The sequence below is a fragment of the Asterias amurensis genome, chromosome 8 (genome assembly GCF_032118995.1).
Source record: "Asterias amurensis chromosome 8, ASM3211899v1".
Taxonomy (NCBI): domain Eukaryota; kingdom Metazoa; phylum Echinodermata; class Asteroidea; order Forcipulatida; family Asteriidae; genus Asterias; species Asterias amurensis.
In genome coordinates, this window is record NC_092655.1 from 7,570,412 (window position 1) to 7,597,591 (window position 27,180).

The window sequence follows — 27,180 nt, forward strand, 5'->3', positions numbered from 1 at the left end:
AGAGGAGCAAGTGTGGCAGAAATGATGTCAGTTCTAGGAAAGTCTGAGGTTGTGCAACGGTCAAATGCATCAGTACAGAGTGTTGTCCAAGATACTACATGAAGTCTTAGCAGATGATTCCAGTTACCAGACTGCTCTTCCATTGCTAGTAACAGACAGTTTAAGCCTAACAAGTTTAAGCCTAACAAGCCAACATATGGACTTTTTGGCTGCAATTAAAGGCTGGATGTTATTCTGTATTATGCAAGAAGCTATCGGGCCTGGCATCATCCTCTCTGTGCAGGAGCTCTAGAGGGCGCATGTTAATAAATCGTAAATTAAGTTGCAAAGCAGCCCAAAGAACACAAGGCACAGACTGACTTTCCTTGCCCAAATAACTCTTTGCCACAAGTAAATCAAGGATGTGATAGTTGTTACCTGACCTGGCAGTATCCAGTCTGTGCTAAACACTAGAGGGCGCTTGTTATTATTTCAGAAATAACTTATATAACATAAAATGAAAGTTAAGGGTGTAGTGTTCTCCTATAAGACGCATTAGTTTACCACATTATGTTAGGTACGAATATTGAGCCTTGGCTCATCTTCAAGCATGGTCTCTGGAACTTGGAAGGTGTAATATCCCCCAATTGAATCTTTCCAACTATACATAACACAAAGTTTACTGGTACATAATACTGAGTGCTAGGTGCTATGGTTAAAACTGTGACTCTTGTTGTAATGATCCTGCACAAAGCTGAGGGGAAATAAAACCATTTGGGACATTTTCGCACATTATTACAATAATAATAAATAGTGCTTTATCTAGGGGGCGACACAATGTGCTAATTATTTGTTTGAGACATTCCACTAAACATTTCCAACCATGGTAAAGCAGTCAATGTTTATACCATACACTATTTAAGTACCAAGAACCTGTTATTGCTATGGCTACAAGACGTATCATATGATGTGCTCTAATATCACAGGGAAAATCAGATGGGGTGTTAAAAAAGTTTAGTTGAATGCACTCAACTTTTCAACCCCCCCCCCCCATCCCATAACAGTTGTAATGAGATCTACATGTATGGTTCTTACCACTGTGGTAAAATAAAATGTGCCTAATGCCTAAACACCATTAGAGTGCCAGATGTTTGTACACATAAGAGTGTCCCAACCACCACAGTAAAGTAACACACTAGAACCAGGCTGTTTGTTTATCAATATCTTTGGTTGTAATTGTTTCTAACATTTTTCATCAGTTTTTTGTTAAGTTGGCCACTGAAATAACCAAGACAAGAAATAGTGTGCTTGTTTTAAATGGTGTACATCTGGGGCACATGTACATTTCAATGGAGAGTTTGTAGATTCCGACTTCTTGTAACTGGGAAAATGTTCATTCTACTTAATCCATGTAATCATATATATTTTTTAGGAGCTCTAGCACACCTCAGGGCATTCAAACAACATTCAAAATAATGACAAGGAACTACATAGAGTGAATATTATCATTAATGATTTTAATAAAAATTTATTTGTAAAGTCAAATATTTATTTTGTCTTGCCCCATGATTTACAATGTCACCAACTAGTGGTTTTTCTAGTCCTCTCGTTCCACTTAAACACACGCTTAGATTACGCGCTGTTACTAACAGCTATGAATTACGTTCCGCGTGATTATCTTGCGCGCCCGACACGCGTAAGCCAGCCAGTTATAAACAGCTCCAGCTGGTCATTATCAACTGTTTAAACACCCCCAAGTGACGCGCTCTCCACCAATAGGAGTAGAGAACCTGTCTGGGGTATTTATGAAAAAAATAACAACACTTTACCAATAAAATGAGTGTGTAACATTCATCTTCAACTTGACTTCAATATGAAGCCCATATTGGCCGGTGGCTACCTTGAACCCAACCATGTTTGGACATCAAAGATAAATTTGCACCAAAAACAAACAGACCAGTATTTCACTTTGTCAGAATAAAACTAATGCATTCATTGAGGACACTTCACTAAAGATAAATAAGTGCTGGTGAGAGGTATACCTTTGGTAGTTACTGCAAAGATACTCCATAAAAACAGACTTGGTAAAAAAAGCACAGCTGATAATGTAATGTATAACTTTTACAGAAACAATTCTCTTCACCGAGGGGTGTAATGGCCAAGTGCATAAGAGCACCGAACTCAAACTCTGGTGCTTCTGTTCAGCAGAGTGTGGGTTTGAATCCTGGTTGTGAAACTTGTGTCCTTGAGCAAGACACTTAACTATAATTGCTTCTCTCCACCCAGGGGTAAATGGGTACCTGTTATAGCAGAGACGGTTCCTATGATTGATATAGCTCAGTAGCACATATTTGTTGAGTATTCACTCCCCAGGGAGCTGAGATGGTTTTAAGAATGCAGGGGTCATATGTTGAAAGCGCTGTGAGACGCCCTTGTTCAAAGCACTATATAAAAAAAACGATTACTAAAGGAATGTGGTTTCAAACAGAGTGATTTGAAAATATTTCAATCTGAGAAACAATTCTCAGATTGTGTATTCACTCACAGGATTTTCTTCCCAAGTAGACAAACCGCTCCAGATTTGCGGCGATGTATCAAAAAAGCTTCCCCCTTTTGAAATGAAACATGCACAGGATATTTTTATTGCATACATCTACATTTATATAGGATTAAAACAATAAAACAGTTCCAAAAACCAAAGGTACACTTTGCCTTAACTCTTTGCGTGCTACCATTCCCTACACACACTATATTCCCTGCCCGTTGGAATCTTTTTGTGCTATCAATAAAACTACACACAGTTGTACTAAAAACATTTTTTGTGTGAAGGGATTATTTTACTGCAAAATGCAAAATAAGACAAACGTTGAGTATAATACTGGCAACCAGAAATTCAAACAGCATGATTTTTAACGCATAATTTATATTAAAAAAAAAAACACTGCCAAAGCCTGCCAAAAAGCATCCCCTACACCTTGGACTGTTCTACCCTGTTCCCCCTCCTTGCATAAGAATGATGTCATTGTCGAATTCGGCCCCATCGTCGCTAGCTATTTGCACCCATTGTGCACCCTTAGCACGCAAAGGGTCAAGTCAAAACCAAATCCCAGAAAAGATATCAAAGTGAAATTATTGACATTAAATCACATAAGCTGCTTCCTTGTTGATGTACATGTATGGGATAGAAGAACCCTGTTGCTTACTTAGGCACCTTACGGATTTCATGAGCAAACCATAGCGCTATAGAAAGCAATGTAAGAGATCCTGACTGATGAACTGCGGCTAGCTTGGTCGGTACAAAGTACAATAAGGTGCATATACCAAGAGTTATCTGCATAAGAAAATAAAAATAAACCTCTGGTTTATTAAAGTGCATTTACCATGCTTAAAAAGGTTGGAAATATGCCTACACTATCAGCCATTTGAGTTGGATGGAAATGCTTTGTTCATGCGATAGACCTGGGCTTTAATTCACAAAGATTCATCTAAGATGAGCTTCAATAACCGTTACAGTGATTTCTTGTATTTTGACTTCACCCTTTGCTTAGCAAACAAGATTGGAACACAGCTGCTGCTAGGCAATCTTAGCTCTTTGTGAAATCAAGGATACAATCAAAGTCACATGATGTGAAAGTTTCAGCTGAATGTAGAGTCAACTTGGATGAGTAAAGAGCAAATAAAAGTCACTGTATTTTCACAAGAACATCAAATCCATCCACTTTTGTTGAGATGACGGTGGGTATCAACCCATAGAGCTATATATATTGACTAGAGCGCTAACTTGCTCAGCGTTTTGAAGCCACCCTGGACGCAGACATGTTTGATGTGGTGCGTGACTATGGAACGATTTGAATTTTAAGAGAACACACATTGCCTCAATTTTATTTTACGTTGCCTAATTATTGTTTGTGTTAAAAAATTATGTACTAAAAAAAAGTCTATGCGCCTCATGACGCTCCGCACAGTTTGTACGCTCATCAGCAGATTGTGCGTTCACATTTGCTGCATTTTTTGGTTCGATGACACATAGAAAAGAACAAACGCACTATTGTGCAAATAGCCCTACAATTGCTGTACAAAATTTCAAGCTTTTGTATTGGTTTGTACATAAACATGTATGCGCCCACACAGCTTCAAAACCTCAGTGGGTGTTAGCGCTCTAGTCAATATATACAGCTCTTTGTACCAACCACATCTCTGGCTCCAGCAGTTACAAACTGACACCAACCCTCAGAGTTCTAAGTAATGATTCATACTTCTAAGAATCAAATGTTTAGATTGATTTATCACCAATGGGGGCATTTTAAATGAAATAATTTGTCAGGACTCTTACTACTGATACCATCTGTATAACAAGTAAGCTTTTAGATAAAAAATTGTTTGTTACAAAATACAACCGTTTTAGGGGTCGTTGCCCAATGATGACCCTACCTTTAAGCACTGCAGCAAAAAGTGGGGCAAGCAAAAGCTCAAAATTATACCAAAAGAGAGGGCAACATTCAAGAAGTAGTTTTGGCTGTTTTTTCATAAAGCGTGTAATACGAGTGTGCAGGAGGCAACTGATAGAGCAAGGATTACAGGATTACATAAAGGGTTAACCTACCTGGGCAGCACTCATTGCAAGCATACAGTTGACTGCTAGATTAGCTCTAGCCGGTAATGGTACCCTACGAGCCAGTAGCCATAACCCAGCGACAGCTGTTACCGTTGTTGTGCCCTGAAATACAACAAAAAATCAGTATTAAGATGCAAGACTGGAGTTGACATACAACACTAACAGGCCTATGAGTGGGTCATGAAAAAAAGTGTCGTAGCATCCGCTGTGGTTTTTAATAACACATGTTATATTCTGCCATCATGCATCCAATTAAAGGAATAATTCTGAGCAGTGTTTTTTCTTCATAACCTGTGCACTGGAATAGTTTCAGGTCATGGAAAGTGGGGAGGTAAATGTTTAAAATTAAAATCCAACTGTGAGAAAAATAGCAATAGCTGTTGCAAACTGCTGACCAAAAACTTTGGATATAAATTCTAAAAATAGTTAATTGCCTGGCGTTTCATCCCAAGTACAGTCAATCTCGAAGACTAAAAAGAGAGAAAGACTCCACTAGGGCCAAAACCTCAGGCAGTTAACTCTTTTGACACTTTCCAACTGTCACCTTTACTTCCACCTTTTTTGCCTTTAGTCTGCTGTATCTATTGACCCCTTGCACGCACGTCACATGCGTTGACTACGCCCCGCTCACCATATTGGTGGGCAATTAGGTTTACGTGATAACGCAGCGTCCCCTAAAATGCGCATTTCACTGAATAACGCACAGTGACATTGCCCACCAACATGGCGAATCCAAGATTATTCTAATGATGACGTCAGGTGAACTGGGTCTATAAACCCAAACACAAGGAGTCATGTGTGATTAAGACTCACCAGTATACGATGATCAAATTGCACTGTTGTAGGATTCTCAAACACATTCTTGTATTTTGGTTCTATTGCCATGATGTCATCAGGAATCCATTTGTCAGCCATTTTGGGAAAGGAGTTGTAGACCAGCCCTGCATCTAGTCCAGCAACGAAGGCTCCTGATTGGCAAACAGTACAAATACTTTGGACGAGAGAGTTTCAGACTCATGACAAGACACTCATCAAATAAACCCATTGTTTTTAAAAGTTTAACAGATTTTCCTGCCACCACCTACATTGTACATGTACAACATCAAAAATGGTCAATTTGATTTTGAAACATAAAAGCATTCGCACAACATCAGTAAACAGTAATGTCCAAAGGCCCATACTTCGTGTATCACAACTTATATATTAAATAACAAACCTGTGAAAATTTAGGTTCAAGCGGTCATCGGAGTCGGAGTCGGAAGAAAATAACGGGAAATTCGTTTCTGCACCGTTTCTGTTTCTGCATGTTCTGCAGTGTCATGACATGTGTTTAAAATAAATCTGTTGTTCTCGATATTGAGAACTGATAGTTGTTTTAATGTTTTGTCAAAAAGTAAAGCATTTCATGGAATAATTTTTTTAAGGGAAGTCTTTCACCATTACCTTCTGTAAACCCTGTAAGTTATTTGTAAATCTGTGAACTTATAATTTTTGTTCTGTTCAGAAAGTGTCCAATGGCCTTAAGCGTTTTAAAACTCAAAGCTTTGGTTTCTGCCCTACAAACTTGTTTCATCTTTAGAGACTTATTCTTTATTGAAGTCCCATTTCAATCAACTTTGAGCCCAACAGTTTCAAATTCACCAGCAATAAATCATAGGACTTCTTACCTGATAGTGCTGTGACAAACACCAGGGCCATGGTCCCATGTGCACACTTCCTCAACAATGGTAGATACTTACTACTGGCAATCTACAACAAGAAAAAAAGTAAATTGTTCTTATTCTTGAATGCAGTTTGGGTTTTTTTAAGGAAAAAGCTGAAATATCAATGCCATGAAGAAATTAACAGTGAAAGGATTCGTGTACTTTTTGTAAAACAAAACACAATATCCACAGACTTACATTAAACTTACACAGTTTGAAGATAATGATAGTAGAAAGCTTCCCTTAAAATATTACTTGCTGAGGTGCTGATGGTATTTGAGAAATGAGTAAAACAATGTCATAAAAAAACGTTTTATATGCTAAAATAATTTTCGTCTCCTGAGACAATCCTTTTTTGTTTGACTTAAGCTTGGGCGATATCGATTTATTTTATTCACGATATATCGCCGACAATATATCGCGATATTCGATATAATCGCGATTAATTAAATTTGACATCATCAGTCTTCAAACTCCAAGTAAAAGTTGTAGAAGAGACAGTCATAGCATAAGAGAGGTGTTCTAATGACATATTCTTCTGGTTTTACTCAAAACCCATGGGGTGCAAGATGTCTAAGCTTGCAAATACATCGCGATATTTAATTGATATCGCAATATTTAATTGATATCGCAATATATCGATATTTCGATTAAAACCAAATCCATCCGATATCGAAATCGTTTCCAAATTAATATCGCGATATTCGATAATATCGTGATATCGCCCAAGCTTAGTTTGACTTGTTGTACTCATTTCTCAAAAACTACAGCACCTCAGCCATGTCAGCAAGTAATATTTTAAGGGAAGCTACTATCATTATCTACAAACTGTGTAAGTTTGACATAACCTATAATTATGTTTTGTTTCTTACAAAAAGTACCCAGGCCCTTTAAAGCCACAATAGTCCTCCATTCCTTTTAACACTATTACGTGAGGTCGGGTGTGATACAGACTATATCTAGTCAAGGAGTCTGCATCAGGCGAGGTCACTAGCCTGATACAGACTCTGAGACTACATGTAGTCCGTATCACACCCTAAACTGAACCTAATAACATATTTATCGTACCATAAAACACTCCAGTGCGCTCGCTGCTTTATTGTTAGCCCTCTATGTGCTTACAGGAATCGCATTGGAATGCTTTATTTTAATTTCATACTGAGTTATGGTTGCAAACCTACATATCAGCGCAGAAATTCGCTTGTTTACCCGACACTGAAACACCATAGCAACTATACTACTGCGCATGTGCATAACGCGTAAAGGTATGATAAAGGTTTAGGGGTTATAATAAAGGATTTATCAGGTCAGTGATTAGCCAATCAAACCTGCAGATTTCACTTTGGGATATTATAAAAGGACTGGCCTTTTTTTCTTCAAACGGAAAGTACCAAATTCGACTTGGGACAACTCTTTCCATACTGAGTTATTCTTACTGGTCTGTACTGCAACACTTGTGACATTCCTCCCCATAGCATTAGAGAGTAGAGAGCAAACGCTGATCCGAGGTGAGCAGCCAGCCTGTACTGACTGACCCTTGGCATGTCTGTAGGTTGAGGTTCCTTCAATCCACTCTTAACCATATACCAGCCTAGAAGACCCTGCATACATACAAGAAAGACATAGCAAAAACACATCAAAAAGGATGATAGTTATATGGTTGTAGTTGTGATCTGGACCCGATTTCATAGAACTGCTTAATGGCGATTTAGTGCCAACTGTACGATTTCCATTTCATAGCACTGCTAAGCAAGTGCTAGGAAAAGGTAAAAGTAAAAGATAACTGTATTCAATCTTAAATTAAGGATGATACATGTACAAACTCTCCAGAAAAATATTTTCATTTAAAGTGAAGATGATTACAATGTTTAAGAGATTATTCAGGTGAACACTACATGTATACACTTTGGTACAATACCTGGAACAGTAGAAGAGATCCATATATCAAGACTCTAGGCTTCATTCCTTTAGACAGCCAACCTTTCTTCCAGAAATAAGCAGCAGGAAAAATGAAGGCCAGGCCAATGGTGCGCCCCCACATTCGATGAGCATACTCCATTCGCCATATCCATTTAAATTCACTCAGGGTGATTTCACGATGGACACTGTTTCAGATGGGTGATTAAATCTTGATTATTGTTTATATGAAAATCACTATGTACTTCTCAAACAGGATCCTTCTGGTTTGAGGGTTTTTTCATGGGCCACAAACTGATCGACAAATGTTGGAATAACTGATACACATACTAGTAGTAACTTACTACCACGTCAGCTTTCTGGTTACGGGTAACAAACTCATCAACTTGTTGAGTTTTCATATACGTCCCATTCTTTTTGACAGCTTTGTTTACTATCAGCAGTGTGATCTGCTAAAAACTAGAAATTTATCTAAATTTTAACATGTTGGTATCTATCAATTACCTGATTACCAAACATTATGACTGTCAAACCAGGGACAATAAGTTACCACATCAAAGATAGGGTTTGGTATTGGACAGTAAAAAGACGCAATATATTTTTTTGGAACATTCCATGAGCCTGTGCAGGATAACATTTACAAAACTTGACACCAGCTTAAATAAGTGCAATACAAGGAGTTAAGATGTGGATCAGCGCAAAACTTTGGGTGTGATTTGGACCATGCACTATGGTATATAACAGTTTCCATGCGCCGACCAGTCACAATTGAGGATTTAAATCTACTGAACCTAAACAGGATAATATCTTATATATAGGATTTGAGGCATTGCATGGTGAGGTTTCAATGTATATTTGGTTTGCGGTAACACCATGTGTGTGTTTACTTGCCAGGTAGAGTTGTTCTTAGAGAACTGTCTTGCTTTATTCTACTGCCGCTGAGTAGATAATCGGAGGTTCGGGAGACTTCTCAGTTTTCTGAAAAGAACTGTCCTGCTTTTTATATATTACCAAGGCGGATGGTAAAGAAAATAGACTGGACTACTACTTTAGCTTATAGGATCGTAATTAACTGTACTGCCGCGGAGTAAGTTCTGAATTGGTCTCAACGTTTTGACTAGCTTGCTCTAGTCATCGTCAGGAGACTGAAGAGGTAAGGGTAATATCTTACTATTTGTATTCAGGGAACTGTTTGTATCTATCAAACTCAGCCTGCCATTCTTCCTTAGTCCTTGGTGGTTTCATTCCTTTGATAAGGTGCCAGTCAGTCATAGATAATCCTGATTCTGTCAGCCTGCAAGGTGGATACGGTAGGGGGGTAGGGTGGGCATGGTAGGAGAAAAAGTTGGGCATGGTTGATTAGTTTGGGCCTCATAACAAATGGGGTCCTGTAGTGCACACAATTCGTAATCAGATACAAATTTACATGCACCACACCGTGTCATTGTCTGCTACTGATCCTTCAATTTAAAGTAAATCTTCTAAGCGATATTTACTGCTAGGCAGTTTCTTGAAGAAAGCTGGCTAAATAAGATCATACTTGTCAAAAGCGTTCTACTTTTGAATGTGCTCACTTTTTAAAAACTGAATGATGTTGATTTATTTTGACACAAGAGCCGCATTTCATAGAGCTCTTTAAGCTAGGCAGAAATGAGCAGGATACCAATCACAAATTGTACTTGGGACAAAAGTACCCTTACTCTGGTAAGGCCGTTCCAATTTTATAAGTTGGTTTACGAATTGCGGCGACTGATTTTTATGAAAACTCAAAAAGAAAAAAAAATTGGGAAAACACTATTTTTTTTTTCCCCCCGGCGACATCGGTCAGGATATTATAAAATACAAAAATAATGATAATATTAAAAAATACCTGTTCATAATTGATAAAACGTTTTGCAAAAAACCAAAGAAAACGCAAAAAGAAACTTCTGTGCAGGATACTTTTCCTTGCGTGTCTATACGTACATGTACGACGTGTACAGCGTACATGACAATTCGGAGTCATCCCCGTGCATCGTACAGTATCACCAAATACACGGTTTTAAACGGATATTTTATTTTGAAGCGTGTAGTTGCAGCATCACTGGTCCCTCTAGAGTAAAACAAGCCTAAAACGGGGTACCATTGACCCACATGGCTTCTATTAAGTGGGGTGTACGATGTACATGTACATACATAATACGACATGTTCGATGTACACACAACGAAGTGTTTTTGTAAACAATATTTTCGTTCTGACACACGATGTTTAATGTTGTGAAGCTGTATGTTTTAAGTAAGTTTATTAAAATAAATGAATGTTTCTTGCCCAGGATGAATTTAGGAGGCATACTGAACCTTTTCCCATTACTTTGTTTGTATCTATTTAAATTAAAAGAGAGAGTTATTCTCGAAAAATACTATTTTCATGGCCAAAGTGTGTTTGAAAAAACGTCTAAAATTAAGGAGACATTGGCATTTTCTTGCATAAATATTTGTTTCTTTATGATACAAAATTGTTTTTGTAAAAATGATCTGTACGTAGTATAAATGTTCAATGTGATGCTATTTTGGGCTTGCACAATGCTGTTGGACTGCACATAAAACAAAACAAAACAAAGTTGCAATGTGTTTAATAATATCATAAGCGCTTTTATTTTTGTCTGGGGTGAACCAAAAATCAGAATGATTTACCAAGTGTGTGACAAGAAATGTTCTAAGTGTGTGCTTGCTATACCGTCTATATAGTATAAGATGTTTATGTTTATATAGTTTAAAACAATCTTGCCCCTTTTGGTTTACAACTATTAAAAGAGAACAAATAAACCTTAAATCATTTAATTTGCCATGTTTACTAATTCCTTTTATGCATTTCAATCTGTAGATCTTGTGGGTTTTTTGTTTTTTGTTCTTGGGGGGGGGGAGGGGGGTTCCTAAACGATCAAAACTTCGGGCCACCTTTTAAAATAAGTTTTCGTGTCAAGGCCAAGGGTAGTAAGCTGAAGCAAGTTTAAATACATTCATTTTCACAGTTTTATATAATATAGGCAGTCCAGAACAATGTCTTTATTTTCACAACCCAAAAAAGCCACTTTGTACTTGTAGCTCTAGTATGTATCCATTCATGTGTTTTCTGATGCAGAATAAAATAAAAAAATAGCAAAATTATTTATTTACTGATTTTATTTAAAAAAGGTTAATGACTGTTAGCAAACTGCGTCCAACTAACATTACATGGTGTACATGTACTTGCAAAATAGTGTTACTGGCCTCACGTTTTGACCCTACTAAATAGCTACGTGAGAAGAATGAGACAATAAATCATGAATTCAGTTCATAAGGAAAAAAGTTTGTTTTTGTCATATTATTCATCAAACTATAAGCCTTTACACAATTAAAATCTTCACAACAAAATGTACGTATGGAAGGTACCAGACAGCACTTAACGGAGCCGAGTTGAAAAGTGACAATACCAAACATGCCAAAGTGCAACCATCAGCCGTGAAGTTAAATATATATATTGGTTGTCAAAAGGATAAAAAGGTTGTTGTCGCCACAACCAACCCCCTTATATTCAACGAACCATGTGAATCTATTCAAACAAACAAAACCTTCTAAAGAATATCCATGCATAGATTTGTCAGGTGCATAAAATTATGTCCCAGCCAGCACTGTGATTTATGTGTGTGTTTTGCTAGTTTCCTCACTCCCCAACCAAAGTGACTACAATACGTCTCTATTGAATAACAATGGTATATTTCGACATGGTTTTTATTTTCAGCTTTTCCATAGATCCTGTTTTTTATGACTACCAAACTGGCCGACCATGTTAGTTCGCAAAGTAAAAGGAAAACCACGCAATTTCGAGGCAAATTTGTGTGGATCATTTTACAACATCTTTCCAACCATTATGTATTTTATACCAAACAGTTACAAACGCTTTTTATAGACCAACTCGTCCGATCCAAGGCAACGTGTTCCTTTAACGCATATAATAGGGTTTAATGCGTAACGCAGTAAACCGATTTAACACCAGGAAATATGCATAATTATAGTCAGGTTGCACAGTCGGGGCTATAAGCGATTGGGATTGTCAGGGCGCATTCAGACGTGGTTCCATTGTTCTTTTCAACCAACCAAAGCAATGCATTTGGGGAAAGGGTGCTTGTCTTTCTGGGAACCGTCATTGAATATTCTGCCACCGAGGAGTTAAGATAGATTGTATAGTTTCGCAAAATAGCCTACCGCTAACCATAAAATTTTTAAGATTATCCATAGCGAGTTTGTGGATTTCGCTGTGATCTTATAAAGCAGAGTGACCCTATAGTAGTACAAATAGCGGTCAAGACACAATAATTCTTGCTGGCTGTAAACGAGGGGGGTTTTATAATATGGAAAGATAATAAACACAGGCGTCCAATTACTTCTATACATACATGGACCTCTGCATTTTTTGACTTATGTAGCAGTGTATTTGCGAGCTCATCTCCATAGAACACATAGAATTATTGAAATATTGTCAGATCGTAAAAAAGGTTAATGGCTGTTAGCAAACTGCGTCCAACTAACATTACATGGTGTACATGTACTTGCAAAATAGTGTTACTGGCCTCACGTTTTGACCCTATTAAATAGCTACGTGAGAAGAATGAGACAATAAATCATGAATTCAGTTCATAAGGATAAAAGTTTGTTTTTGTCATATTATTCATCAAACTATAAGCCTTTACCCAATTAAAATCTTCACAACAAAATGTACGTATGGAAGGTACCAGACAGCACGTAACGCCGAGTTGAAAAGTGACAATACCAAAGTGCAACCATCAGCCGTGAAGTTACATTATATATATTGGTTGTCAAAAGGATAAAAAGGTTGTTGTCGCCACAACCAACCCCCTTATATTCAAATAACCATGTGAATCTATTCAAACAAACAAAACCTTCTAAAGAATATCCATGCATAGATTTGCCAGGTGCATACAATTATGTCCCAGCCAGCACTGTGATTTATGTGTGTTTTACTAGTTTCCTCACTCCCCAACCAAAGTGACTACAATACGTCTCTATTGAATAACAATGGTATATTTCGACATGGTTTTTATTTTCAGCTTTTCCATAGATCCTGTTTTTTATGACTCCCAAAAATGGCCGACCGTGTTAGTTCGCAAAGTAAAAGGAAAACCACGCAATTTCGAGGCAAATTTGTGTGGATCATTTTACAACATCTTTCCAACCATTATGTATTTTATAACAAACGGTTACAAACGCTTTTTATAGACCAACTCGTCCGATCCAAGGCAACGTGTTCCTTTAACGCATATAATGTTATTTACATAAAATAAGAAAATACTGGAACCCAAAGCCGTGCTAAGCATATACTAATTATGTATCGCTTGGAACCTCCGTAACATCTCCTGCCCTAGTGGTGCCCGATCCAAGGCGTCAAACATGACTTAAAGCCAATGGACCCTTTCGGTTAACAGTATTGCCCAAGGCCCACACTTCGTGTATCACAACTTCTATAACAAACCTGTGAAAATTTAGGCTCAATCGGTCATCGGAGTCGGGAGAAAATAACGGGAAAACCCACCCTCGTATCCGCGCGTTTCGCCGTGTCATGGCATGTGTTTAAAATAAATCCGTAATTCTTTTGACCCAGAGGTGCTCGGTCCAAGTTGTCAAACATAATGATAATGAAGTAAATTTAATCACAAACAATGGAACCCCCATGAGCGGGCTAAGCACGGGCTAATCATACTATCATTCTGGTAGCACCATGTAATGCTTTACAAGGTGCTGTGGCGCAATTTTGCTGCCGATCGGACCGGGAACACCGGGGCGAAATCCTTCTCTTTTCGATAAGTACACTGGGTTTCTTTTATATGCGTTACATAACACATGGGACCAACGGCTTTACGTCCCATCCGAAGGACGAAGCAATGGTTAAGTGACATCATAATTTTGTAAAGTTAAGAAAACTCCTTAACATCTTTTGACCCAGAGGTGCTCGGTCCAAGTTGTCAAACATAATGATACTGAAGTAAATTTAATCACAAACAATGGAACCCCCATGAGCGGGCTAAGCACGGGCTAATCATACTAATATTTTGTAACCGTTGGAACCTACTTTATATCTTTGCCTGGTCAAACATCATTTAAAGGGGCATTACAGTATTACATTTAGTTTTAGCCCGCAAACGTAAAGTTAAAAAGCAATATAAAGACTAGGAAATAGAGTGCTCTCATAGTGGTGCACAAGGTTTGATACACACACATCTCAACGCGTGTTCAGGCTGTTAAGTCAACTTCTTAGTTTCTGTAAGTCGACTTGGTGAGATAAATTATGTCAGTTAGTCGACTGATCATTTTATCTTAGTCGACTTGGTGAGATGGATTATGTCAGTAAGTCGATTTACCATTTTATATAAGTCGACTTGGTGAGATAAATTATGTTGTTAAGTCAACTGATTGTTTTGAATAAGTCGACTTAGCAAGATAAAATATGTCGGTAAGTTAACTTATTCCACGAAATAAGTCGTCTTGATGAGATAAATTATGTGGGATGGCACTCCTGGAGCTCCGTAGGTAACCTTTTGCCAGTCAAGACTTATCATTGGAAAATCACGCCATGTGCATGCACATGGCACTGGCGTATAATGTGTAAACAAGTCTGAACAAGCTATAGTAGTCGCGATGCTGCGTTAGGCATAAACACTTAGGCCAAGAAAATATACAAATGCTTACTTTTGAACCGTAAGACAAGCTCAAAATGGGATTATGTCTGCGAGGCGTTTACGGAGTTTTGAATGATGATTCCGATGATGTATTGATTGTAAGAATCCCCTGTGTAGATCAGAAGTTATGATTTTATATTAATAAAAAACTTTGAATGACCATCATTCAAGAACGGTTGACGTCATCATGACGTAACTTAAACGGTTTCCTCTCCTAATTAATATCTAACTATGTGTGAAGTTTCAAGTTCATACGAGTTTGGAAAAGGTGCTTTTGTTAGCGGACAAGGTATTTTTGAGTTGGTCGTACAAACTTAAAAATACACTAGACTTAAGTTTTTGTCATAACAAAAACAAGGTGTTCGGCGTCCGGGAGTACAAAAATACACCCTGGTGGACAATTATCAAAGGAAAAACCCATGAAAATAGGCCTTTTCAAAGCATTTTACATGCACTTCCGGTTTAGAAAGTCAAAAGGTCAAGAGAAGGTCACCAACATATCCATTTTTGTGAAGTACGTAAAGCCCTTTCATATGATGTGTAGATTGTTAAAATAGCTTTTGTGGTTGAGGAAATCGGAACTGATGAATAATCACGACTAGAGAAGAGACTAACTAACCGGAAGGGAAATGTTTGTTAAAAACGCCTTGAAAATAGACTCTGTACGTAAAGCCCTTTCATATGATGTATAGATTGTCAAAATAGCTTTTGTGGTTGAGGACATAGGAACTTATGAATAATGACGACTGGAGAAGAGACTAACTAAACGAAAGGGAAATGTTTATTGAAAACGCCTTGAAAACAGACTATAAACGAAGCTGATATAATATTTTTTAAAAGAAGTAAAAAAAAAACAAAAAAAAAAAACACAACATCAACAACTGGTTTAGCGGGTTTCCCATCCAAGTACTGACCGGGCCCGATGTTGTTCAACTTCACTGATCGGACGAGAACCGGTGTGATCAATGCAGTACGGTAGTAGTCAAAACAAAAAAATTATTTTTGACGAAAATACACAAAAAATCTGATTTGAACCAGAAGACAAGGTAAAAATGGGGTCATGTCTGCGAGGCCTTTACGGAGTTTTTAACGACCTTTTCGATTATGTATCGATTGTAAGAATCCATCACGTGGATCAAAAATAATGATTTTTTGAAATAATAAACTTTGAATTTTTATAACTCAAGAATGGATGACGTCATCATGACCTAACTAACACATTATTCCTCTCCTAATGCATATCTAACTATGTGCGAAGTTTCAAGTTCATACGAGTTTGGGAAGTGTGCTTTTGTTCGAGGACAAGGGACGAAGAGAAGAAGAAGATGAAAATGTGGATTGTTTTATTTATTTGTTTGTACTAAAGTTTTGTTTAATCCGGCAGTTTATTTTAGCAAGACCACTCCTAATTGCTTGGGCCTTATACTTTAACCATTCTGTTTTCTTTGAATGTTTTGTATTGTAACATCCATGTCTGTGCATGGAGGTAGAAATAGATTAGTTTACGTAACAGCCTTTCCTACTAGAGAAAGTTTAAAAGGGCTTATGTTATTCCAGAGATTTTTTTTCTCCAAAGTATTTAACTCAGAATAACTTGGATAGTTGTTTTAACAAATAATCAAAACAATTGATGATTATGCTAAGTTCAAGAAGTAATAGATATTGTAATACTGACGTGAATTCCGTGGGCCCAAAACGCCCTTCACCCGGGGGAGTTGATCGATGTAACGACTCTATTCTTCTCCGTGTTTAACCAAAACATGACCAATGTTCGTCATTTTGTACTGTTGTTTTCTCACATAATTAAAAGTCCCATGAATCACTGAAGTAGGTGGCCATCTCAGCGAAACTTCGTCTTCAATTCCACATTGACCACTAAGCCATCAGAAGGGTAACATTTGAACAATTTGACGCCGAAGATTGAGAGGAAATCGTTTTCGCAGCGTTCTGCATAAATAGAGCTATACAGCTCTAAATAATAGAGCTATATAGCTCTATGCATATCACGCTATGGCACAGAGTACAATAAACTTGGCAGCATGCCACCAAATAAATTATGCCTAATACACTACACGTGTAGGCCACACATGTTACGCACAACCAATGGGGAAATTTCGTAGTTCTTTATACATGAAATTGTGAATTTTCAAACTCGATTTTGAACCAGTAGACGAGATCAAAATGGGATCATGTCTGCGAGGCATTTACAGAGTTTTTAACGAACTTTCCGATGATGTGTCGATTGTAACAACCCATCATGTAGATCAAAAGTTATGATTTTTTGAAATAATAAACTTTGAAAATTCATAACTCAAGAATTGATGACGTCACCATGACGTAACTCACACAGTTTCTTCTCCTAATGAATCGCTAACTATGTGTGAAGTTTCAAGTTCATACGAGTTTGGGAGAGGCGCTTTTGTTAGCGGACAAGGGACGGTCAGAAGAAGAAGAAGAAGAAGAAGAAGAAGTATGAAGAAAAAGAAAAAAAAATGAACAAAAATAAGAGGTGTTCCGGGCTGTTGGCCCGAACACCTAAAAATTTTGGTCGCCACGTAGTCTCCCATCGAAATACTGACTGGGCCCGATTTTGCTTAACCTCAGTGACCGGACGAGAACCGGTGTTATCAACGCAGTATGGTCGTAGATAAAACTAATTAATTACTTTTGAAGAAAACTGACATTATGTTGAGAACGCCTCGAACGCAGACTAAAACGATCAACACGTGGTGCAGAGCATGACTCTGCTCCTCAATGCACCGCATACTTACACGTGGTGACCGCAATGCACCGCATACTTACACGTGGTGACAAAGTACATGTACATGTAGTCGTAAAATCTTTACGCGCAATCAATGGGGGAATTTTGTAGTTCTTTATACATGAATTTTGAAATTTTCAACCTCTCTTTTGAGGCGGAAGACAAAATCAAAATGGGGTCATGTCTGTGAGGTGTTTACGGAGTTTTTAATGCCCTTTCCGATGATGTATTGATTGTAAAAATCCCTCATTTAGATCTAAAGTTATGATTTTTTGAAATAATAAACTTTGAATTAGTGTATCTCGTCAACTGATGACATCATCGTGACGTAACAACTTTTGTATCAACTACTGGTTATTGTCTACCTGTGTGAAAAGTTTCAACTTAATGCAAGCTTCGCATCTATGCTTTTTCTTGCGGACAATCGACAGCGAGAAGAATAAGAAAAATCAAAAAAACAAAAAAATAAAAAAACGAACAAAATCAAAGAGTTGTTCGAGCTGTTGCCCTAACACCTAAAAAAACAAAAACGAACAAAATTAAAGAGTTGTTCGGGCTGTTGCCCGAACACCTAAAAAACGGTAAAATTAATTTTAAGATGTGTTGAATATAAACTTAAGATTATGCAAAATGGGCAACATTAGATTTGACACGGAACTGCAAACTGGAGGAAAATCCCACTATTAATAGGCAGCTACGATTGTCGATTACGATTGGCAACTTTTGATTGTCGTCTGGGGGCTTTCAGCGTATGTACAAAACACTTGTCATCATCCTTTTTTTTTTTTTTTTTTCATTTTTTTCCTGTCTGACAAACTTTTTCAGCGCCTAAAAAATCCGTAAACCAACTAATAAAATTGGAATGGCCTAAGCATGATTGTGGACACTATTGGTATGCTAAAAATAGTTGTTAGCATAAAAACTAACTTGGTAACAAGCAGTGAAGGGCTGTTGATAGTATAAAACATTGGGAGAAACGGCTCCCTCAAAAGTAACATAGTTTTTTAAAAAGAAGTAATTTCTCAGTAAAAAATTTGAATTGATTTCAAGACCTCAAGCCTGAGGTCTCGAAATTAAGCATTATCTTGCAACTTAGACAACCAATTGAGTTCAAGTTTTCACAGGTTTGTTATATTATGTGCATATGTTGAGAGTGAGAAGTGAGAAGTCTGGTCTTGAACAACTACCAAAGGTATCCAGTGTCTTCAAATTGCTCTTTACTAAACTTGGCCCTGGTTTTAACTTAGGCTTAAACAGCAAATTGCTTAGAGATCGTAACTGAATCCAATGGAGTGATGACCCACCTTGTAACGCCACCCAGGACGACCGCTCCTACAACCATGCCGCAGCATCCCAACAACCAACCACCTACAATCTTCTGTGCGTATGGTGGGATGACTGGCCCAGCAGCCTGTGCTTCAGCTGCTACTCCACTTTGATGACGTACACTCCCATTCTGCCGGGGCTGTGACAGAAAGGGACAGAGAAAGCTGTTGAAATCCCCAGCCCTTGTAAACTCTAGCTAACCAAAGATATCCACAAAACCTATATACCTGAGCACTCTGACCTTGGCATTTGATCCGTTGACTTTCCTGTCCTAAAGGGTAACCCCTACGAACACTTGGTGTCCTTAAGCAAGACACTTAACCATTGCTTCGTCCTTCAGATGGGACGTTGGTCCCATGTGTTGTGTAAAGAATGAAACCCGGATAAATACAGGGACAGATCAAATGAAGTGGGATTTGATGGAAGTAATGGTGGAATTAAACTTACCTTTGATGACTTGGTACCAAATCTTAAGATACTTGAAGACTTGAGCTGTGGGATCCATCGGGTGAGGAGACCAACCTTCTTTGAACAACAAGCAGTCAAAGCTGATGTGGCACTGTGTCTTATCTATTTATTAAATCAAACAAAACAGTGAGTCAGACTATCCCTCAGTTAAAATTCGTTCCCACCAGACATAGGCCTAACAGAGATTTTGTATACAAAAAGAAAAAGCCTTCAGAGCGCCATTGCTTGCAACACTGAACGCCAATGCAAGTTTATGACTTTAATTACACACAGCGCATCCAGCGTGTGCGTGACTAACGCCCAACACAGAACGGATCAACCACAGGACTAATTGTAATATCCCTTATGTTTGGATATTTTGGAAATCGATCACCCCTGGGAACGAGGTTGCAGCAGTATGCACCATTGCCAATTGATGCTGACCCCTGACCCCTCCCTGATGGTTTGACTTTTGTTGCTACTTTTGTGTTTGGTAGCATAAGTTGAGTTTTGTAAAGAAAAACAAAAGAAACCACAATTGAGATAAAGGCTCCCTGTAGCTGCGCCACTCGATGAGCAGTCTCTTTTTTCAGTTGTTGGAGATACTGGCTCTGCATGAGGTTAATTACACTTCCTCGTACGTAGAACTATATGAGGTTCCTTCCGCTATCGTTTCCACGAGGAGGCTAAAACGGAATGAACATCGAAGTACATCGCTAGAGGCTATCTTTTTTTTTTGTGGCGACGATAGTACATGTAGCCAGAGTGATAGCGGCGTTCATACATGCCGTTGGCGGATCAAACCTCAATCAAAGACTAACTAAATGAAGAAAAGAGTCCAAAAATAGGAGTAGGATGACCAGACCAAGCCATGAAGGCCTTGACAAGAGGATAATTTTACTATTTTACTGCACCCCCTCCCCCTCTACCCTCCCTGTCTGTGTCACTGCACCCCCTCCCCCTCTACCCTCCCTGTCTGTGTCACTGCACCCCCTCCCCCTCTACCCTCCCTGTCTGTGTCACTGCACCCCCTCCCCCTCTACCCTCCCTGTCTGTGTCACTGCACCCCCTCCCCCTCTACCCTCCCTGTCTGTGTCACTGCACCCCCTCCCCCTCTACCCTCCCTGTCTGTGTCACTGCACCCCCTCCCCCTCTACCCTCCCTGTCTGTGTCACTGCACCCCCTCCCCCTCTACCCTCCCTGTCTGTGTCACTGCACCCCCTCCCCCTCTACCCTCCCTGTCTGTGTCACTGCACCCCCTCCCCCTCTACCCTCCCTGTCTGTGTCACTGCACCCCCTCCCCCTCTACCCTCCCTGTCTGTGTCACTGCACCCCCTCCCCCTCTACCCTCCCTGTCTGTGTCACTGCACCCCCTCCCCCTCTACCCTCCCTGTCTGTGTCACTGCACCCCCTCCCCCTCTACCCTCCCTGTCTGTGTCACTGCACCCCCTCCCCCTCTACCCTCCCTGTCTGTGTCACTGCACCCCCTCCCCCTCTACCCTCCCTGTCTGTGTCACTGCACCCCCTCCCCCTCTACCCTCCCTGTCTGTGTCACTGCACCCCCTCCCCCTCTACCCTCCCTGTCTGTGTCACTGCACCCCCTCCCCCTCTACCCTCCCTGTCTGTGTCACTGCACCCCCTCCCCCTCTACCCTCCCTGTCTGTGTCACTGCACCCCCTCCCCCTCTACCCTCCCTGTCTGTGTCACTGCACCCCCTCCCCCTCTACCCTCCCTGTCTGTGTCACTGCACCCCCTCCCCCTCTACCCTCCCTGTCTGTGTCACTGCACCCCCTCCCCTCTACCCTCCCTGTCTGTGTCACTGCACCCCCTCCCCCTCTACCCTCCCTGTCTGTGTCACTGCACCCCCTCCCCCTCTACCCTCCCTGTCTGTGTCACTGCACCCCCTCCCCCTCTACCCTCCCTGTCTGTGTCACTGCACCCCCTCCCCCTCTACCCTCCCTGTCTGTGTCACTGCACCCCCTCCCCTCTACCCTCCCTGTCTGTGTCACTGCACCCCCTCCCCTCTACCCTCCCTGTCTGTGTCACTGCACCCCCTCCCCCTCTACCCTCCCTGTCTGTGTCACTGCACCCCCTCCCCCTCTACCCTCCCTGTCTGTGTCACTGCACCCCCTCCCCCTCTACCCTCCCTGTCTGTGTCACTGCACCCCCTCCCCCTCTACCCTCCCTGTCTGTGTCACTGCACCCCCTCCCCCACTACCCTCCCTGTCTGTGTCACTGCACCCCCTCCCCTCTACCCTCCCTGTCTGTGTCACTGCACCCCCTCCCCCTCTACCCTCCCTGTCTGTGTCACTGCACCCCCTCCCCCTCTACCCTCCCTGTCTGTGTCACTGCACCCCCTCCCCCTCTACCCTCCCTGTCTGTGTCACTGCACCCCCTCCCCCTCTACCCTCCCTGTCTGTGTCACTGCACCCCCTCCCCCACTACCCTCCCTGTCTGTGTCACTGCACCCCCTCCCCTCTACCCTCCCTGTCTGTGTCACTGCACCCCCTCCCCCTCTACCCTCCCTGTCTGTGTCACTGCACCCCCTCCCCCTCTACCCTCCCTGTCTGTGTCACTGCACCCCCTCCCCCTCTACCCTCCCTGTCTGTGTCACTGCACCCCCTCCCCCACTACCCTCCCTGTCTGTGTCACTGCACCCCCTCCCCCTCTACCCTCCCTGTCTGTGTCACTGCACCCCATCCCCCTCTACCCTCCCTGTCTGTGTCACTGCACCCCCTCCCCCTCTACCCTCCCTGTCTGTGTCACTGCACCCCCTCCCCCACTACCCTCCCTGTCTGTGTCACTGCACTCACCGAGGGTCCACCAACCGACAACAAGCCGACAACGCTGAAAACAAGTCCAGAGCGCCGACAACAAGTTTTAAATACCTCAAAAATGGCAAATAAACCAGAGATATATTAGAACTATGAATGCTTTATAAATATAAACATAAGTTTAATGGAAAAACTTCACTAAATTGAAGAAATGAGAAATGACCGAGGTCAGAGGTCAAACTACATGTACACACCGGTTTTGCAATTTTTGAGGCCGGTCTCTGGCGTTATTCAGAAGCCTCGAAGTGTGACGTCAGATGTTCAGGCTATGTTTGGACCAGTCCCAGAGATGCCAAGTCCAGAGGCCAGCTTTGCGTGAGTCACCACCAACCCCCCCCCCCCCTCCCGGAAAAAATTGTCAGTTTTAGAAATGACTAAAAATGATGTCCAAAATCCTCTGCTCACTTCTTCTGCCTGTTGTGTCTTCGCATTTAACGAATTTGCTAAATGAATCGGGAAAAACTTGTGCGCAATAAGCGTTTTGCGCTGCCAATTTTTAGCTGAACCTGCTTGGAGTATAAAAGCGTGCGCAATTTTTTTTTTTACAAACTTGCGCTTTGTTTGTACGGCAGCAAGTTGATGATTCTGATAAACTGCGTGAATCTGAAGACTGTGCAAACATTGTAGATTGCAATTTTTGTACACACGAGCGCGATTTGGCAATGCATTGTCGTGTTTTTTTCAGTCTGGCCCCAATGCGTGAGAAAATGGTTGCTGTGCGTGTGAGCGTGAGACAGAGCCCAAATGCGTGAGTCTCACGCCTAATGCGTGAGACTTGGTAGGTCTGCAGTCCATTGTGATGCGGGTGAGTCAGATTTAGCAATAGAGAGCGGGCGTCATGTAAAAACCTTCAACTGTGCACTGCAGTGAAGGTCTTCACTTGACACCCGCCCTCTGTTGTTGACAAGTGCTATACATGTATCTAACCATATCATAATGGTCTTGTCCAAACATAGCCCACTTTGTTGAGCTGTTAATGGCTCTGCTTTTAACATCGGTCTCATCACTGTCACCATTACAGCCCAACTTCGATATATGTCTTAAACGCTAAGTTTTCAAAGGTCGCAAAATGCGTGGTAGTTTGATTGCAAATTTCTCCCATTTAAAAAAGTCCTATATCGTAGCGTCATACGTTATCGACCCTCATACGTTTTCGGTCCCAAACTTTGATTCCCGTTTACCGCGAAATTGTGCAAGCTGCACCGGTGACAGAAGCTATGCAGTTTACTCACGGTCTGTATTTTCATCAGTCTTAATCATGTTGAGAACAAAGTTTCCTGTCTTTGGTTATGCTCAAACTTTTATAAAATGGTTGATTTTTGGTACTAATCACTAGTGCATTATTATGCCAACATTCAAGTGAGTCAAAGAAACATCATCCAACCTCGAAAGTTCAAAACAAAATTACTATCTGCTAGATTGAGTTTCATTCTGCTTTAGTCACTAGATGGATCACGTGAGGTGGTTACTATTTGGGATTCTATGGTGCGCAAATGTGGGGAAAATATTAAAATATTTTAAGTGAAAATGACAACAATTTGTTTAATTTATTTACTGCATAACTGTTATAAATTCCGATAAGCGTAATAAATATTAAGTCTACATTTAAGAGAAAATATCATAGATTGGTTTCTTATCTCCTGAAACCAAACATTACTTGTCTGAAATGGGGGAAAACGGATTGTTATGAAGTGTGAGTGCATCAGGGGGGGGGGGGTGTTTTACTTTCATGCCTGATGATATCTCTGGATTCTAATATAGTAGCCATAATGCCTCTGGACAAAAATGTAATTAAATTTGTTAAGTACTAATTGAATAATATTTTTGATTTACTTTGCACGCCATACTAGCTTCTGAATATTCAATAAAATACCAACCAATGAAAGGTGTGAAAACATATGACGTTGCTCCAATGTCTTGCATGCACAAGCACTGTTAATGGCGGACTGTCTCTCGCAAGGTAAAACCAAAACTTTAAAAATTTCAACACACCATGAAGTGAAAGTGTTATTGCATGTATTGATAAAAAATTGGATAGATGATTTGAAAAAAAAATATTTAGTTTTTGATTGTGAAAAATTTTCCTGTTATCCTACTGAAAACACATGACACCAGGATACTACTCCAACATACCTCATTTTATTCCTTACATTTGTGGAATTACTATGACACATAACAGGGCTTACTAAATGATGACTTTGTCCAGATGTGATGATTTGAAAGTTGGTACAAAAAACGTGTACAAAAATTACATTTAACGTGACATGTTCTTGGGCGCCGCCATGTTTTAATGATTCTCCTCCCTGTTGATCGCCCGGCAAATCTTGCAAGTCATGAATATCCATAAGGTGACATTATGATCGCTAGGCCTATGTGCCTGTACAGTAAAAACTGAATATGTATGGTGACATAGCTATGCGCTGTTTCTGGAAACTACCACCGCGCAACACCACCTCATACATATTCATATTTACTTTGTACACCACACAAATTGATACATCAGCGCAGCCATACCGCGTCACGTGACATTACCTCTTGGATATTCATGACTTGCAAGATTTGCCTGGTGCCCTGACTTCTCACGTCCAACATGAGGAGAATCATTAAAACATGGCGGCGCCCAAGAACATGTCATGTTAAATGTAATTTTTGTACACATTTTTTTGGACCAATTTTCAAATCATCACATCTGGACAAAGCCATCATTTAGTAACCTGTTATGTGTTATAGTAATTCCACAAATGTAAGGAATACAATGAGGTATGTTGGAGTAGTATAGGACTTTTTTAAATGGGAGAAATTTGCAATCAAACTACCACGCATTTTGCGACCTTTGAAAACTTAGCGTTTAAGACATGTAACAGCTCAACAAGGTGGGCTAGTCCAAACATAGCCTGAACGTCTGACATCACTCTTCGAGACTCGTGAATAATGCTTTGTATAGCCCGGCAACTGTGCACACCACCCCACGCATTGCCACGACCTTTTGAACTACACGTCACACACGTAGAGCCGAAGCTCCGCCCCACGCAGGTTCGACATTTGAACCTGTGAATTTCGCTCCGGTTCTGGTAAGTTTTTGTTAACGTTATCGCAACTACTTGAAAATACACACTTTTCATGAAGTTTTTCCATCAAATTTATGTTTATATTACAAAGCACGGCTCTGGACTTGTTGTCGGCTTTGTCATGTCGGGTTGTTGTCGGCTTTTTGGATAACTTTCTGTATGGCGCCACCACCTTTTCACTCATTTTTACAAAAAGGGATACAGTCGTTTGACCAGTTCTGGATCACTTTTTGAATTCACATTGTTTTTTGTTGCAATCTCTTTGATATCTTAAACAAAAAGGTTTATCAGTTTACCTAAACATGTCATAAAACTCACCAAGTATTCACTGACAAAAAAAGATTAGTTCTTTTGAAGAGGCTTTGAGAAAAGTATCGTCACCTGTTTGACCAGTTCAGGATCAGTTGAATCTATTCTGAATCAGAAGAGTGCCCTTTATTGCAAACCCATACTCCCATTCATAAAACTGTCTCTCAAGGACACGACAAATCAGAGGTGTGTTGGCATGGACTTGGACTTCCTTTTCTTTAGCGAATGTCATGCAAGTGTCTTCAATAGCAGCGCAAAATCCCAGCGACAAAACCACAAAACAACAGCAAAGGCAAATGAAAAAGTGAAGCGAACCTAAAAAGCATTATTGACCCATCCAAGTTTAATTTTCTTAAAAAAAAAGAATTCTACAAGAATTTGTTGAAGTAATGTTTCTCAAAAGCAGCTAAATAAACTTTCTACTGCAGTAGTATGATTTTACCTTACTTAGTAAGTTATTGCGGCACCATTTGACGCAATGAGGTGTTGAGTGATCCCGAACTGGTCAAGGGTAAATTGCCCCCACAAAGAAGATTTTGGTAACTTCGTCTCCTCAAAAAAACAAAATGACTGCACAGTATTAACAGGAATGTTTTTATACACATTCTTATCATTTTACATAAATATTTTTTGCCCCGGCACTCCAATTCTAAAGGTAAGAAGTTTTAACAGTGTTTTTCAACCAACATTTTTAAACGAAAAAATGATTAATTTCGCAGATAACCTTCAGGAAAACGGTCATAATTTATTTTCTGATGATATTTGGCACCTTATTTTTAGGTTTGTTGGTTTAATGGGTGTTAATCTTCACCTTTATCAACAGAAATTGGTAATAATGAGAAGTGATATAATTATTTGGTTATTGCAAAGTTGAAGTGATCCCGAACCGGTCAATGATCCCGAACTGGTCAAATGACTGTATATCAATCAGGTAAATTAGATACTATATTATTTTATTTCGAATGAAAAAGTGGTGGCGCCATACGGAAACTTTTCCGGCTTTTTAGTAGGACCGCTCACCGAAACATGGCGAAACCATTTACTTACCGAAACAAGTTGGATACTTTGCTTCAACGTTATGCACTGCTGCTTCCCATATCTGACGACCCCACTTATGCAAAACGTTTTCACCAACTGAGGATCGCGACAACTCAATAAATTTACAGTTCCTCTCACAATAGTCCTGAAGCACAAGGCCATTATTATAACAATAATATAAAGCTCAAAATGCTTTCACAAAGTGAGTCCTACATGTAACTTGGTAAACATTTACATTATGAAAGCAAGAATAACACGTTTGTGGTAGGACTGTACTACTGCTGTAGTGCTCGTGAATTGAGAGTGTTTACAGTCAATTCTAACGTAGAGTAATACGTAGACACGTCAGGGTACCTAACGCCGTGTTACACAATGTAACTTCGTTCCCAGTGCTGCTCGATCTCGCAAAATTGCCCTGTGTGCGCTTTTGCAAACAAATGGTACGGGGGGTGGGGGTCGATTTCACATCT

General features: G+C 40.1%; 1 protein-coding gene and 1 pseudogene across 1 annotated transcript; one reads left to right on the forward strand and one right to left on the reverse strand.

Annotated features, from left to right (window-relative positions):
- The window catches only part of LOC139940892 (uncharacterized), a 75,472-nt pseudogene extending 73,978 nt beyond the window's left edge, over window positions 1–1,494 (forward strand).
- On the reverse strand, window positions 1,480–27,070 carry LOC139940894 (heme A synthase COX15-like). The gene is made up of 10 exons (XM_071937277.1): window positions 26,720–27,070; window positions 19,462–19,584; window positions 18,993–19,153; window positions 9,386–9,508; window positions 8,216–8,402; window positions 7,734–7,898; window positions 6,262–6,343; window positions 5,408–5,562; window positions 4,583–4,696; window positions 1,480–3,310 (listed from the first exon to the last, which is right to left on the reverse strand). Exons 1-10 carry the CDS (start codon window positions 26,870–26,872, stop codon window positions 3,179–3,181), a joined length of 1,395 nt encoding a protein of 464 aa, XP_071793378.1. The 5' UTR covers window positions 26,873–27,070; the 3' UTR covers window positions 1,480–3,178.
- Between the last annotated feature and the right edge of the window lie 110 nt (window positions 27,071–27,180).